The sequence below is a fragment of the Ceratotherium simum genome, chromosome 21 (assembly GCF_057802395.1).
Source record: "Ceratotherium simum simum isolate JZ-2026a chromosome 21, ASM5780239v1, whole genome shotgun sequence".
Lineage (NCBI taxonomy): Eukaryota > Metazoa > Chordata > Mammalia > Perissodactyla > Rhinocerotidae > Ceratotherium > Ceratotherium simum.
The window spans coordinates 21,996,647-22,013,475 of record NC_141920.1 but is presented as its reverse complement, the minus strand read 5'-3'; the positions used below and the strand labels follow the sequence as shown (position 1 = coordinate 22,013,475).

Genomic DNA, 16,829 nt, shown 5'->3' with positions numbered 1-16,829 from the left:
GGCATTGTGCTAAGCTCCTTACTTCTGGTGTCTCTTTGAACCTCAAAATAACTCTATGAGGCAGGTACGGGCCCCACTGCATAGAGAGAGAGGCCTGGACTTAGAGAGGTCAAGTCCTTGACCAAGGTCACTCAGCCAGTGCACGGCGAGCTGGGGCATGGACTTAGTCTGTCTTAAGAGAGTCACAGCCCTTGCTCAGTTCCAGAACCAGGAGACTTGAAGCCTCTTGACATGTCAACCCGTGCACTACACCCGAGACTGAGCCAGCCCAGGTGGGTCTCTGTCCCCGACAACCTGTGTCGCCTTGTCACCTGATCACATCCAGACGACAGTGCCCCTGTCCAGCTGTGTGAGGGGGCACCTTACCTTTCCCCGAGCCCTTGGCTCTGTTGGGTTTGGGTGAGTAGAGCGAACACAAGACCTTCCAAGCCCCATCATGCTGGGGCGAGGCTTTCTCCGGGAGCACGGGGGCTTGCCTCTGCCCCTTCAAGAATGAGAATTTGAGCCCAGGACTGGGGGATCGGGAAGAGGAGGTGTTTCGACTGGGGCTGGTCACGGGCTTGAGAAGTCTCCCGTTTCCCTGTTTGGCCCCCTGTTCCATCTTGGTTTCAGGGGCTGAAGCAGCAGGAGGAGAAGCGGGGCTCAGCCGGGGAGAGGATGCTTGTTTTGGTCCAGGCCTGAGCTGGACCACATTCTCTGGGTTTCCTAGAGGTCCCTGCATCTTGGAGACAGCTGGCTCTTCTGAGACATCTGTCCCGAGGCCAGAGTGCAGTGGGTCCCAAAGGACGTTGAGATAGGGCTCTTGGGACTGGCGTTCTGAGTGGTGGGTGAGGGCTTTATGGTTGACCTTTCTCCTCAAGCCCAAAACGCGCGGCTCCTCCTCCGAGCTTGCTGGCTTCGCGCGAGCCCATCTTTCCAAAGAAGGTCCCCCACTGGCCCCTGAGAGCAGCAGCAGTCTTTGAGAGACAGGGATTTCCTTACTTCCAGACGCTTCCTCCAGGGCCCCGAAAGGACACCCAGGGGATGCCTCCACCTCCCTACTGGGAGACCCTGCTCTGCTCTCTGGGGAAAAGTCCAGGAGGGCCACATAGTCTCCCTCCACGTCCTGGCTGGCCGCATCGTCCATCCTGAAGGCCACCTCCCCAGGCCTGGCTTGCTCCACCTTGATGAGTCCCGGGTACTTGTTCTCATATGTCCCGTCCTTACCCTTGGCCAAGCTCCGGGCAAGCAGCGCCTGGCTGCCTGGGGACCTGGCCTGGTGTGGCCCTTGAGAGCTGCTCAAATCCAATGCCTCTAATTGGAGGGACCCCCAGGCCTGGGAGAGGACAGTCACTGCTTGGGGTCTGTCATCCACAAACTTTGGACTGGCTATCTTGGTCCAGGGCACAGGGACAATCCCATCCTCTGAAGCCACCAGACAGTTGCGTAGGGGACTGCCCTCGAAGTCACTGTTGATGGCCTCCAGCCACGCCTGGGTGAAGAGAAGAGGGTAGGACGACACGGGAACAGGCTTTGTGTCCACTGTGCGGAGGTCCGAGGAGAGGCACTTGACGGTGATGCAGGCGGACTGCTCCTCCCGGGGCTCGGCTCGGAGGTAGAAGTCGCCCTGGCGCAGTAAGAGGGGACTGAGGGGTGCCAGGTGGACCACGACCGCATCCCGCAGGCACAGCGGCCAGCCCTCGTGCAGGAAGAGGCGGTGTGAGTAGGGGGCCTGCGGACAGAGGGGCGTCAGAGACTCTTCCCTAAAAGTGCCCCCTCCATCCCTCTCCCAGATGGAACCTTGCACAGGGGGCTGGGGTGAGGCAAGAGAGGACGCAGCATTTAAGGAGGCCCCACTCACAGCGTCCTGCGAGTCGCATGGCCCCAAGAGCGAGCGCCTCCTTAAAGGCTGTGCCTTCAGTGCCTCTTGTCTCACCCCAGTCCCGCCCTGACCTTGAAAATATTTGCTAGCCTACTGGCCCAGGAGAAAGGCTCTGAGCACGAGTTAGCTGAGCGAGCACCTTCCCCATGAGGTTCATCCTGCTTGCTCCTGCTCTCTTCTCCCCGTCCATCCAAAACTTCTCGCAACCCAGCTCACGCCTGAGTCCTCTACTTTAAAGCCAGGGAGACATGGGTTCCCAGATCTGAATCACTAATATGTGCAAATTACTTAATTTCTTTGAGCCTCAATTTCCCTATCTGCAAATAGGAATAATGACACATATTGGTATTACTGGGTTGCTATGAGGATTAAGTGAGTCTATATATATATAAACATGAAGAAAAAAGAAAAAACACCACAATGCCTGGTGTATAATAGGTAGATGTAAAATAAATACTCATTTCCTCTCCCTTTGACAACAATTACTCTTTGAAAAATTGTGGGGATTTTCAATTAAAAAATAAAAAGGTCATTTACCGCTTTTATACCATTCTCTAATTTTTAAGTAGAGAGATTACAGAGTAAAGTAGAAACAACACTCAGTGGGAAGTCAGGAAATCTGACCCTGCCACTAACTTGCTGGATGACCTTGAAAAAGTCATTCCACTATTCTGGGCCTGTATGTTTATTATTTACTTGTTTGTTTCTTTATTATTTATTTATTTATTTCCCATTGATGGTAACAACATGGCAGGTGAGGCAAAACTTAAAAAAAATTTTTTTTAAACAGAAAGTGCTAGCAATTCTCCATACAGGCAGACACAGCAAGTCATCATGAGGTCGACCATCCCTCTTATTTGAGCCTCTCCACTGGGCTGTGTGGGACCAGTGTTCAACAGTGACACCATGTGGCAACCACAGGAACAACAGCTCCACTGGGCTAACAACAGGTCTTTCTCTAGCTGGCTTTTGGAAGAGTCTGATTCCTGTAGACTGAGTAAGCCCCAGATAATCTTACATAATTTGGATGTGTATGTGGGAGACACTTAACTTCCTGCTAATTAAGCATGTGTTTCCTGGAATTATTAATTGGGGAAATAATGACCATACTTGTACCCCAAGCTGATAAACTAGTGCATATCATTTACGCTGTAGATCTGGCTGCCTCAGAGAAGCTTCGTATCCATAACCCCATGAGTCTGTGAGTTATTCCACCCCTTTCACTGAACCCTCTGCTGTTTACAGCATGCTTTCCCTCACTTTCTCATTGAAGGAGACAGAACAGCCCAGTAGTATTCTGCAAACAGCAAAGCACGACAGAGATGACAGTTACGATCATCTTATTTGATACTCACAGTAACTCAGTGGGGCAGGCAGTTCAGGCATTATTATTCTCACTTTACAGAGGAAGAAATAGGCTCAGAGAGGTCAAAGAATTGGCTTATAGTCACACAGCTGATAAGCGGCAAAAGCAGGACTTGTGTCTAGACCTTCATATTAGGAGTCAGCTGCGACTGTCTTTAATATCCAGTAGACTTCATCTGAGGGTCGCTGCCTCTGGGTGCCGGAGGTTGCATAAGCAGACTTTGAGGCTGGCACATTCTACCGAGCACTCACTGCCTGCCAGGCCTGTGCTAGGCTGTGTGCACCAGCTCTGCGAGGTGGGTGCTGTGTGTGAACATTCCTACTTTCCACACAAGGAAGCCAAAGCTCAGAGACATGACGTGGACCCCCCGAGTTCACAGTGATGGAGCCTGGATTTGAACCTGGGGTTCACATGGCCCTGAGGCCACACTGTTAATCCCACGCTAGCACCCTCCGCTCTGAGGTGACATGAATTCACCTCTAAGTACAACTGAATTAAAGTTGTCTATAATTAAAAATAAAGAAGTAGAAAGGCTGTGACCCTTGTCCCTGGGAGAAATGGGGAAGAGGACAGTGCAAATGCAGTTTTAGTTGCCAAACAAAGGGAGTGGGCAATTGTATAGCTTGTCAGGGAGGAGAAATACGGACGGGGAAGGATGTGCATGAAATAAGGTCAATGCAGATATGTGGAAGTCCGCCACAAAGGTTTCCATGAGAGTCTTCCTTCTCCTGTAATAACAACCAAGGTGTACAGGGCTACTTCCACGCATCAGGCATTGTGCTAAGCATGTTAAATGAATAGTCTGTTTCCTTCCAGTTCCAACCATCTCTAATGCCGGCTCCTAAGCCTGAACTCTGAGCTGCCACATTCGGTTTCTTTCTACCATGGAAGTGACGCACATAGTCCCCACCCTTGCTTTTTGCTCTTGAGGTACATGTCCCTGACAGGTGTGAGCAACTCAAGAAAGGCCGGTGGGGCCTAAGACCCTCTTCGTGATTCTCGAGGCTGGGGTGGCAGGGGGTGGGCGTTAAATAACAGCAGAGCAGGGCACAGGTGGCAACCCTGTGAAGGATGCGGGAAAGTTCCAGCAGTGGGCAGCTGAGGGTTGGTCTCCTCATGCCTCTCTCCTGTCTTTTCTTAAAACAGACTCTATCCTCTGGCCATAGAGGTAGTCATATGACTCAAGCCTGGCCAATCCTGGACCACACTCCTCTGGCTGCAGCGATTGGTCTAGGAAGGAACACAGGATCCGAGCCTGGCCAATCCTGATACTCCATTCCTCTGGCCACAGTGGTTGGTCCAGGGATGGACACAGGACCCAAGCCTGGCCAATCAGGATCCTTCCTTGTGATTTTTCCATCTGTAGCTGATGGGGAAGAGTTCATTTTCCTCTCCAGGGCAGGATTTGATCCCAGGGTTGCCCTGGGCTTCAGCCATGTGGGAACACCTAGCCTGTAAGAGTGATGCTGGCAAGCAGCAGAAGCAGAGACAAGAGACAGAAAGAGTCCTCAAGGGGTTTGATCGGTGGATCAACTAGGGCCTGAGGCCGGATCACCCTGTCCTGGTCTGAGGAAGGATCTGCCATTTGCAGCCAGTGAGTCTGCCGAAAACACTTCTTTCCACTTTGCCTCAGGAGGGTCCTCCCTGAGATCTGGTTTGAAGGGGTCTCCCGGGAAGAAAGCGAGAGTCCTGAGGTCTCAAGGGCTCCAGGGAAGGTCTGGAACATTCTCTGCTATTTCCACTGAAGCTGCCCGACTTCAGCCAAGGCAGCCTGACAATGCCCACAATGCCAGCCCCGGGGCAGACTCCCAGGGGTCAGGGAGCCCACCAGGATGCCTTTTATCCAGGGCTTCCTCCCTGCTAGTGACAGTGCAAAAGTGATTGACTCCTAGATGTCAGAGGGGAAAGGGCCAAATGACCTTCCTGCTCCGTTTGAGGGGCTGAAGTCTCCCTTTAGGCAAGCAGTGATACCTGGAAAACCAGCCCACGCCCTCAGCTCCTGCTCTGAGACAAGACACACACCAGCCCACGTCCTTCTCTGCTCACCTCCAGCCCCATGGCCTTCTGGGAGAGCTTGTCCCCTGGCCCTGCGTCCCTTCTGACTTACACAGGCTGCTTCGCGCACTTGCTCACACAGGCGCTTGGCAGGGATCAGGAAATCCAGGAGGAAACTCAGTCCATCTCCTTGGAAGTCAGACTCCAGAAGACGGAACACTTGACCTAGGACGGTTGGTGCCGTGGCCTCAAAAGGGGGATAGAGGCCCGCCAGGGCGTGCTGGATGGCTGTGTCCAGGGAAGGGGGGTCCTGTGGGGACAAGAGGAGAGGATGAAAAGTGATAGTAGCAGTAATAAGAAGGGCAGCGGCCACTCCCCATGACCTCCCTGGCCTCATATGACTAAGGCCCCTGCTAACTCTCTCACCTCCTCCCCTCCCCCTCCCCCTCACATATCCCCTCCAGCCACATTGGCCTTCTTTCCTGTTCTTCAAACACACTAGCCACAATCCCACCTCAGGGCCTTTGCGCTGGCTGTTCTCTCAGCCTAGAATACTCTTCCTTAAGACATCCTCATTCCTTCACCTCTGTAGATCTTTGCTCAAATGTCATCCATGGGTCCAAGGTGGAGTGGGGGAACGCGGGAAGGCATCCAGGTCAGGGCGAGAGGGAAAGGGGAGGGTGGCCTCCCCAGATCCCACCACCTGGCTGACCTGCAGACCTGCAGTTTGAAGCTGAGCCTTCAGTGAAACCCAGCCTAGATCAGACAAGCCCCAGTCAACATGCAGGTTCATGAGTGGTAAGTGATTACTGTTTTCTACCACTGAGTTTTGGGGTGGTTTGTGACACAGCAATAACTAATTGATACAAGTTGACTGATGTATGATATATAATTATATGATATATAATTGCCACGTGAGCTTCAGACTCATATATCCAGCTGCCTCTTGGATGCCTCCCCTAGATGTCTCTCAGGCAAAGACCATCAACACATCAAACCCAACTGAATACCCTCTTCAACCTGCTCCTCCTGCCACGTCCCTACCTCAGTGATGGCCCCACCATCCCATCAGATTCCTAGGTCAGAAATCTGCTCATCATCTTGCCCCCTCTTCCTGCCTTCCCTGCCCACAAACCACCCTCAGCCATGCCCTATATAGTCTCCTCCCCTCCAACAGCTCCCCAACCTACTCGCTCTGCTCTGTTCCCGCCAGGATGCAGGCCACCATCATCTCTTCTAGTGAATCACCTCCTCATTGGTTTCCAACCTCTAGTCTGCCTTACCTCCAGCCATTCTCCACACGACCCTAGAGTGCCCTTTCTCAAATGCAAACCTGACCTCATCAGTCTCCAGCTCAAGCCCTCAAAGGCTCCCCATTGCCTTAAAGCATCCGGCCTCCAGGCATTCAGATCCCTGGGACCTCGCCAGCCTCACCTCCAGCCTCACTGCCTCTCTCCATGCTTCCGCCAAGATGACACCTGCATTCTCTTTTTCACCTCTAGGCCTTGGCACATGCTGTTCCTTCCCCTTCCACTCCCTCTCCATCTGGCTAACTCCTTCTCATTCTTCAAGATTCAGGTCAGCACTCGTCTCTCCCAGGAGATTTTCTCTGACCTCCCTCCCCCACCCCAACTGGACCAGGTGTCCCCTTCTCTGGGCTTCTACGGTGTGCCCATCATAGCGGTATCCGCACTGATTGCTGTCTCCCTCAATGGACTCCGGGCTCCCTGAGGACAGGAGTGCTAAGCATAATAATGGCCCCCAAAGATGCCCACGTCCTCAGCTCTAGAACCTCTGAATATGTTACCTTACATGGCAAAGAGGAATTAAGGTTGTGGATGGAATGAAGGTTGCTAATCGGCTGGCTTCAAAATAGGGAGATTATCCTGGATTATCCAGCTGGACCCAGTCCAATCACAAGAGTCCTCAAAAGTGGAAGAGGACACAGAAGAGGCGAGAGCCAGAGGGCAATGTGACTATGGAGGAAGGACAGAGGGATGCGATACTGCGGGCTTTGAAAATGGAGGAAGAGCCAAGGAATGTGGGCGCCTCCTAGAAGCTGGAAAAGGCAAGCAAACGGATTCTCCCTGAGGGTCTCCAGCCTGCCAACACCTTGATTTGAGCCCAGTGAGACCCTGTTGGACTTGTGATCTACAGAACTGCAAGATAATAAATTTATGTTGCTTTGAACTACTAAATGTGTGATCATTTGTTTCAGCAGCAATAGAAACAAAAACAGCAGGCACTGGCTCCTAGTCCCCTACGGTCCTCAGCACCTGGCACGAAGTAGGTACCCAGTGACTGCTGCGTCAGGATGAATAATATGTCCCTCTCTGAACCACAGTTTTTCCATCTGTAAAATAAGCAAGTCGGACAAAGCCAAAGGTTCGCAGCCAGGTACAGTAATAGAATCCATGGGTTACGATCTTCAACTCTTAAAAAGCCTAACGGAAGCCATTCTGGGTGCCCCAGGCTGGGCGCAAGCTCTGAGTCCATGCGTCACTAGAGATGTAAAGGAAGATGAGAATAAATAAGAATCCAACATAAAGGGAGCTTATTTAGGACAGAAGAATCATTTTTATAAACAAGACTCTAGAGACAGGGAAATAAAATAGAGACTTCAAGGAGGTGGGAGATGGCACTTCTTGATTCAGCAAGACTCCAACGCCAGGAGGCTGTAAAGCAGGGGACGCTAGCCCAGGGCATGTAGACAAACGCCAGTGTCACCGCTGAGTCCCCAGCACCCACACGGTGCTGGGCACAGGGTAGGCCCGCCATCACCATTTGTAGAATGAATGAATGGATGTCTACAGCCCCCATTCTGAAGGAAAGAGCGTCCTGGCACTGTCGTGGTGGTAAGCTCAGAGGGGACAATGTCCCACAGGTACTTGATGTCGAAAGTGCACGTGCCCAGGAGGGGCTGTTTTCACACTGAGGGGGGAGGGGTCCTCAACTGGCAGAACAGGGAAAGGCTCATCTGGCCTAGTAACCTCTTCCAGCGCCTCCCCTCCAAGCAAGGCCCAACCGCAATAGTTACTGCCTGCCCCCCCGCCCCCAGCCATGCACTTCTGAGGACAGCAGTGGGAACGGGGACAGAGAGTTAGAGGACCCCATCCGACATCCGTGAACACGCAGACACACTAAGTCCATTAAGCCAGCACCCCTCCCCTGCCACGTACCCTCCCCGCTCCACCCAGCCTCTCCTGGGCCTTTGCTCCCCTGGATTCTGCTTCCCTGTGCTGCCTGGAGTAGGTGCCTTCCCTCTCTGGGCCTGTTTCCTCGTGCACATACGGAGTTGGGGGAGCTTCATTTTGTTTTGTTTTTGGAAATTTAGTCATTCCCTGTCACCTTCATGAATTTTAACATATCCTAGTACCATCTGTACTATTAGCACTGTTTTTCTTTAAATCCACTCACTTTTTAAAAATTTACATAATTGCCTTTTAAATGGAGACTCTATGTCACCATATTGGTTATGAGAATGCAGCGGACCACCTGAGTTCCAATTCTGCCTCTGCCACATACTGGTCACGTGACCTGGCCAGTTACCCAACCCTCTCTGCCTCAATGCCCTCGTCTGTAAAACTGGAGGCTGTAACCGCACCTGCCCCACAGAGCTGAGCGAGAGCAAGCGACATAATTCACGTAGGCTCTCTGCACAGGACGAGCACGTAGCAGACACTCATTGAGCAACAGCCATCGATGCTATTTTTGTGGTCATATTATAGTTATTATTACATCACCACTGTAAGTGGAAAAATCAGTACCAACTGGCATAAGCAGAATGTAACTCCAAAAATAAATCAATGATGCATTGGGTGGTTTTTATATTATTTCATTTATATAAATATATTTATATTTATTATATATATTTATTATTATAATAGCTATAGTATACATCTAAGTATATATTTATATAAATAATATAATATATAACTATATAATACACACTTATTATAAAAATATACTTTATTTGTACTGTTCTATTTCTATAATAATAAGCTTTTCATTTCTCCGCTGAGGAAGATTAGCCCTGAGCTAACATCCGTGCCAGTCTTCCTCTATCTTGTATGTGGGTTGCTGCCACAGCATGGCCCCTGCCAAGTGGTGTGGGTCCACACCTGGGAACCACACCTGGGCCGCTGACGCAGAGCACACTGAACTTAACCACTAGGCCACTGGGCCGGCCCCAACAATAAGCTATTTTCTAAATGAAAAAGTAAACAATGAAAACAAATATTGCCACTACATTCTAGGGACATCTGGTCACCTCCCACCGGTTCAGGAGGCCTTCTCTCTTCCATGCACGAGGAAGATATTAAAGACACCTCATCACCAGACAGAGGCTTTCTCTCTGGGTCCTCAGAAGATGAGAGGAGAATTCAAAAGGGCCCAACCCCTCACCATATGATTCCATGTTATTTAGTTCCAGGCTGTGACAGCCTGTGTCCCAACTGTGTCTGCATCCCCACCTCTGGGAAACAAGGAGCTAAACCATCTCGTCCTTGACGTGCCTCAGTTTCCCCATCTGTAAACAGGGATTCTAGTTCCCATCCTGTCTCGCTCAGATGACTGTTCTGGAGATAGAAGGAGATAACGGATGTAGGGAGAAGTAAAAGGCGTTGCTGCTGTGGTTATTGTTATTATTGTTATTTATTTTTACTCATCCTGGCAGACAAAGCTCAAGGCCCAGCCTCTGCATGAAGACATCTTCCCCGTCCCGGTCCCTTCCTGAATCCACCACCTTCAGCCCAAGAATAACAGCAGTTTCCAGGCACCTGCTGGGCACCAGGCCCTCTACTCACATTCTCCTGCTTAGCCACACACCGATCCTAAGGGCACAGCAGGAACACCCCATTTTGCAGGTAAGGAAACTGAGGCTGACCTTGCCCAAGATCACAGAGAGGAGGAGAAAGACAGAGCCGGGATCCAACCCAGGTCTGGGCTGGTCGCATCCGCCCTCTGCCCCTGTCTCCTGGTGCCTCGTCTGCCTTGGGGCCACCAGGCGCCACCAGCCTTGGGGGTGACCTCCCAGCTGCCTGTCCTGTGATATTTCAACTGGGGCCTAAAGAAGCTGTTTACCTCTCACAGACTCAGGCTCGCAGACTGGACGCCTCCGGCTTTCACAAATTGGCTCAGCTGGCCGCGTACTGTAACCATTTAAGGAGCAGCCAGTAAAAAGGAAGAATGTTCCAAGTGAACGGGACTCCGAGCTCTTGGCCAGCGCGTTACCTGCCACAGGCCTGAACCCCAGGGGCTCATAAGCTGTCCAAGTATTGGGGGAAGCACACGGGGAAGGGGCCCAGGCGGCTGCAGGGAGGGAGGCTGGCCACTCTTCACTCACAGTCAGCCGGGCAGCCCAGCCCGGGACCACAGCAACCCAAACACCGTCGGCCAGACGTGGGCCCCTCCAAATGATTTCCGTGAAACCTAATCGACGTGTTTCCATTCCTTCCCAGTGAGCGCAGCCCGGCGGGGCCTGTAACCGTTCCTCGGCAAGAGCCGAGGCGGGAGACAGCGTGGAGCTGGAAAGGAAGAAGGCGAGACAAGCCCGAGCGAGTCTGCAGCCCCCGGCCCCTCCCCTGCAGCCCAGGCCAGAGAAGGAGCCCACCAAGGGGACCGGCAGAACCCGGCCCGCAGGGCTGCATCTAAACGATGCTCACGGACCTTCTGGACTGACACGGGGAACCCTGTATGGTGCCAAAGGACAGAGAAAAGTGTCTGTTCCCGGGGGTCCCATCTGGACCCAGGAGGAGGGGGAGAAACAAATACTTCTATTTCTACGTCTTTGCAATGAGCCTCTATTATTATTGTGATCTTAAGTATTATCTTTATAAAGTAAAATCAATTTAAAGTGCGCAGGTTGATGCATTTTCCCCTGTGTACGTACCCCTGTAACCACTACCCAGATCAATACACAAGATTCCCACCAGCCCAGAAAGAGGCCCCCTCCCAGACAATAGTCTTTCGACTATAGGAAGTCTTTTAAAGAAAAATTCCTGTGCAATGTGATCCCCACTGTGTAAAAACGAGTGTAAGCCACGAGGCCATGAAATGCAGTGCTAACTGCAGTGCCCCCCGAGGGCTGAGAGGGGCAGGCCTTGTAAGGCACAGTTTTAATTCTCCTCATAGTTTGCTGGATTTTCCAAACGTTCTGTAACCAGCTTGTATAGCTTTCATAATGGGGGTGGGGGGAGGAATAAAAGTGGGATTGTGTGTATTTTAAGGCTGGCTCCCTTTTTAAATGGTCTCACCAGATGTTGTTAGTTGGACCTTCTGAGACGTGGGTAAACTCTTCTTAAAGGTCCAGATTTATCCATTTACTCCAACAGGCAAAGATTTTAGTGTCACTTAGCATCGGCACCTCCTGGCTTGGGAAGAGAGAGGACTGAAAACAGCTGAGGTAGGCAGTGTCCTGGGGCCAGCTTCAACCCCTGCTCTCCTCCATGGCAAAAATGCCCAGGGAAGGTGAGATTCTGCCCTTGACTCACTGGGTGATCTTGGCCTCAGTTTCTCCATCTGTAAAATGGGGGCACTGGGCTGATCTATCTCCAAGGGCCCTTGCAGTGGGGCCATTCTAGCATTCACGGTATAATCAGGTTCAGGAAGGTTTGGAGCTGGGATGTGGTTCCCAAATGGGATCCATTAATCCTCAGTTGGTGAGAACGTTTTAAAAGATCTGTTTCACCCATCTCCCTACTCAGGCCCAAGGAGAATCTAAACCCGCAGCCACAGATGCAAATGCCTACCGCAGGGGCCTGGCAGGTGATATGGAAGCCTGAAGTGGGCCGAGTGTGAGAAAATAACCCCTCCAGCCCCTTGGTGAGTGGCCCCCGACAGTCAGCCTCAGTGTCAGGGAAGCGATAGGGAGTAGTGGGGCCTGAGGCACACGCCCCATCTCATCAGCTCCAGCCGAGTGCTGCCTTCGCCCAGCGCTGCCTGATCTACTGATATTTTAGTAGAACCTCCCAATCTTTTAAAGGCTGGCCAAACCAAACACCTCTGTGAGCCAGACACAGCCCTGTGGCTGTCAGGTCGTGATCCTCAGGCTCAACTGCCTGGGTCACTCCTCTTGAACTCCTCCAGGCTGAAGATTCTAAAAGCAGCATTTTGTTGCTCTGGCTGCCAAGAAGTTGTTGCTCACATCCAACCAAAACTTCTTTTGCTTTAAATCCTTTTGATTCTTGTGTGGGTGGAGGTATGAGTGAGAATTGGCTCCTTATAAAAAAAACCTTTCAGAAACGGGAAAAACAGCTTAGAGGCAGTGAACTGCGAAGCAAGTGGGTGTTAGAAGACCCACGTTCAAGTCCAGCTCTGTCATGTATCATCTGTGTGACCCTGAGCAAGTGACTTCACCTCTCTGGGCCTTAGATTTGTGTTTGTCCTTTTCTCTCCCTGTCCCCTTTGCCTCTGCCTTGGGGTTCACCATCTCCCACCCAAACCACATAATGATGATAATTATAACCAGAGCTGCTTCTTACTAAGCAAGCCCTCTGTATCAGGCCTTATCCTAAGCACTTTCCATACACTATTTTATTTCATCTTCCCAACAATTCTATGGGATGGGTATTTTTATTCCCATTTTACAGATTAAAAAACTGAGCCCAAGGCTCTGCCACCAGTAAATGGTAGAGCTGGGATATGAACCGCACACATAACTACCAGCCCCTTCCCGGGGCTCCCTACCACCAGACCAGGCTCCCCTCTGCCCACTGCAACGGCCTTCCCCACGCACTGCAGGCCCCCAAGGCAGGAACCAGGGCTGACTCACCCCTACCTCAGGTCCCTACACAGGGCCTGGCACGCAGTAGGTGCTTTGGGGGACCGCCAGGAAGTAGGTACTTTGGAGATGTTGAATGAACTGAACTGGACACAACCAGCTTTTCTCAAAGCCTGGGATGGGATGACAGGGGACCCGCAAGACGACTTGCGGAGACATGGGGCCGTGAAACCACAGTAAGGAAGTTACTCCAACTCTCTTCCAGTCCTTCTGATGACACCAAAGAGAAAGTCTCAGTTCAGTGCCCGTGGATCTTAAACACCTCTCCGACACCTCGTCACTACTCCTTTTAACAAAAAGAAAGCAGTTCTAGGGTTTGGAATCGTCCACAGCTAATCTCATCCAGCCAGAATTTACTAACACGAATTTGCCTTTGTTGTATATATTTTCACAGTTACTTTCTGTTTATGACAAGGGACACTGATTCTTCATGGTCATGATATGAAATTTCCTATTTAAATAAATTCTTAAGTTTATAAAGAAAGTTGACTTAGGGGCCGGTCCGGTGGCACAAGTGGTTAGGTGCGCACGCTCCACTGCGTCCGGCCTGGGGTTCGCCGGTTCGGATCCCGGGCACGCATCGACACACCGCTTGTCAAGCCATGCTGTGGCGTCGTCCCATATAAAGTAGAGGAAGATGGGCACCGATGTTAGCCCAGGACCAGTCTTCCTCAGCAAAAAAAGAGGAGGATTGGCAGATGTTAGCACAGGGCTGATCTTCCCCACACACAAAAAAATGAAAGTTGATTTAAAGAAAAATACTAAGCAAATAATAAGTAGTAGATTTTCTTATTTCCTTAAAATAACTTACCCATGATATGCAAACATTGTTTTGATGATACTAAAATTTGGGGAATGTGGGACTGGATAAACCCTAATCCCCTTTGTCATAAGTGCTCTGACACTGGGCTGCCCCAGAACACTAGATAGCCATTAATCAAATCACCCCATGAAAAATACAATTGTGATGGGTGCCATGAAGGAGTGATATATGGCATGCTAGAGTGAGAGTTGGGGAAATCACGAAAAGCTTTCCTGAGGAGGTGACGTTTGGGTGGAGATTTACAGGATGAATAGGAATTCCTTAGGGGAAGGTGTTCCATCCAACAGGAACAGCATATGCAAAGGCCCTGTGGCAGGAGGGACCACGAAACATAAGAGGCTCTGAACCCAGGTTAGAGTAGCTGGAGTACAGAGGTGAGGCCAGAGAGATGGGCAGGTGACAACCTTTACTATTTAAAGACAGAGGTGGGAGGAAAATCCACCCATCATTGCTATTCAGAAGAGACTTGCTTATCCTCTGAGAGGAGGTGCCCAATGCCTGACCCTTGATGTGAGAGTCTGGGGTTCAGCAAGGAGTTTCTGGATTCTAAAACTAATAACTGGGTTAGGTCCAAAACCAGGCAAAATTTGGCAAACACCACTTGGTGCAGGTTGTGGCTCTGGGGTGTGCATGACAGCTGAGTGTAGGTTCAGAACTCAGGCTGTCCTAACTCTTACTTCCCGGTAGGGTGACCTTGGGCAGCTACTTAAGCTCCCAGAGCCCCATGTCTCCATCTGTGGGGTGGAGACACCAGCAGGTCTACTCTCAGAGCTGGTGTGAGTCACACGAGCTCCCGCACGTCAATCACCTAGCACAGAGCCTGCCTGGCGTGAGAAGTGAATAACTGTTAGCTTACGATGGTTACTGTGAAACGGCTCCAAGAGCACGTGTGTGTATGCCTGCCCTGCTGGAGAACGGCTCTAGGAGCCTGGCTTTGCGACACGTGTGTGGTGTGTACGCAGGTGTACGCCCACAGTTTGCAGTATGGGAGGGCAGGCGGACAACGCTTGTGTGTGTGAGAGGGCACGTGTGTTCAGCTGTGTGAGTCAGGGGGAGCATGCTCTGGCGTGCTCTGTGCATGTGTTTGTATGAACACGTCTCTATATAGAACTCTGCGTATAAACGTGCGCATAGTGAAAACCCACACAAATCCAACACGGTCGGTCACAGTCAAGGGGTTACAGCCGTGGCCTGTCTTCCCTGCTCTTCTCCAAACCGCACCCCCCCGCCCCCCCCCACCCCGCGACCACCCCCCCACTCCTGTGAATCCGCCCCGGGCTCCTGGGCCTGTCTGGAGCTGGGCTGGGATTCTCTGAAAACAGACTTTTCATTCATTCTCTGTTCCCAGATACTGGTGCAAACACACACACACACGCACACACGCACACTTCTCCCAGAGCACCTCAACCTCCCCCAGGCGCCAGCCCAGAACGCCACGATATGAGAGAGCTGCCCTCCCTCTGCCCCTCCCCAGGCCCACCTCTCACCCGGTTTCCACGGGAGGCCTCTCAGCAGCACTGTGCGCACACCTGACTTTCCTGCTCTGAGGCTCAAGTAGGAAACCCGCCCCAAGGTTTGGTGTGACTCCATCCTCTCCACTGGCACCCTTAAGCCTCCTCGCCCTGCCCTGCCCGCCCCTGCTGGCAGGAAACTTGAATCCCCATCCCCATCCAAAGCCCTGTGGGGACAGTGGGCATGTGTGACCCTCAGCCCCAAGTCTAACATGTAACACCAAGTTTTGTCCCCGGCCCGAGAGCTGGGATTCCAGCTCTGATCTCCGCTACCGGACGGGGCAATATCCCGGTTTACAGGTCCTCTCATCCCGCTCCATCCTCTTCACACACGGCAGACGGGCCCCGAGGGGAGCGGGGACACGGCCGGGGACGGGCTCCTGCACCCCCGCCCCGCCCCCGCTGGTGGGGGCGGTTGAGCGCAGACCCCCGGCGAGGGACCGAGGTTGACGCAGCGCGACGGGTAGGGGTCTGCCCTGGACACCCCCTCGAGGGCTGTGCCCCGCCGAAAGGGGACCGAGCGAGGTGGTCCAGGCCTGGGCAGGCGTTACCATGGTGACGGGCTACAGGCGGCGGCGGCGGCGGCTCCTGTCCGGGGCGTCTGTCCGTCTGTCCGTCTGTCCGCGGGGCGGTCTGTCGGGTGCAGCCCCGGCCCCGCCTGGCGCTGGAGCGAGCGGAGCGGGCGGGCCCGGGGCGCCGGGCCAGCGCCGTCTCCGAGGGGAGGCCGGGGGCCGGGGAGGCAGAGACAGGGGTGCCGGGGGCACGGGCGGCACGGCCACCGGAGCCGGCGACAGCCGCGGCCGCAGGGGGCGGGCGGAGGCTGCCCCGGGGCCCCTTTGTGCCGGCGCCCCCGCCCCCGCCCCCGCCGCGCGTGACGAGCACCAGGCGGCCCCGCCCCGCCCCGCCCCGGCCCCGGCCCCGGCCCCCCGCCTAGACACCCGCGGAGCGAGGCCGCGCCGCCGGCTCAGCGGACCCGACTGCGGACTCAGACCTGGGGTGGGGGCTCCTCCTCGTCCGCTTTCCAGTCGGGGGACTCCAGCAAGTCATGAACTGTCCTAAGCCTCAGTTTCCTCGTCTGTAAAATGGGGATGATGATGTTGATGATGATAATACTGGTAATACCTGCTTCTAGATTTGTTGGAAGGAGTGAGCGTCTGTTGCACGCCCTTCCCCCAGGAAGCCCACCCCACCCACCATCATGACGGCCCAGTTCAAGGCGTAGAGATGATGGTGGCTGTCTGCATGTTCTGGTCTGTTTCTCCCAGATAATGACTAGCTCTGTGACCTTGGCCAAGCCATTGTTCCTCAGCTTTGGAGGGAGACTAGAAACTAGATGTTCTCTGGTTAGATGACTCTGGAATTCGTCCGTATATTTATCAAACATTGTGCCAAGCACCAAGCTAGAACAAGTCTGAGTCTCTGCCCTCAGGTAATGTACAATCTAGTGGAGAGGATAAGCAAGAAACAGATAAACAGAAAAAAATGTGGTAACT

The 16,829-nt window shown here is 52.6% G+C and overlaps 1 protein-coding gene across 1 annotated transcript in view; it reads right to left on the bottom strand.

Annotated features, from left to right (window-relative positions):
* The window catches only part of KIAA1755 (KIAA1755 ortholog), a 43,451-nt gene extending 26,915 nt beyond the window's left edge, over positions 1 to 16,536 (bottom strand). The window contains exons 1-6 of the mRNA XM_087444910.1: positions 16,531 to 16,536; positions 15,888 to 16,266; positions 10,834 to 10,912; positions 10,567 to 10,747; positions 5,335 to 5,532; positions 367 to 1,711 (exon numbers count right to left, since the gene is read on the bottom strand). Coding sequence (XP_087301036.1) covers positions 367 to 1,711; positions 5,335 to 5,532; positions 10,567 to 10,747; positions 10,834 to 10,912; positions 15,888 to 16,266; positions 16,531 to 16,536 — 2,188 coding nt within the window. The remainder of the gene's footprint in view (positions 1 to 366; positions 1,712 to 5,334; positions 5,533 to 10,566; positions 10,748 to 10,833; positions 10,913 to 15,887; positions 16,267 to 16,530) is intronic.
* Positions 16,537 to 16,829: the final 293 nt, after the last annotated feature.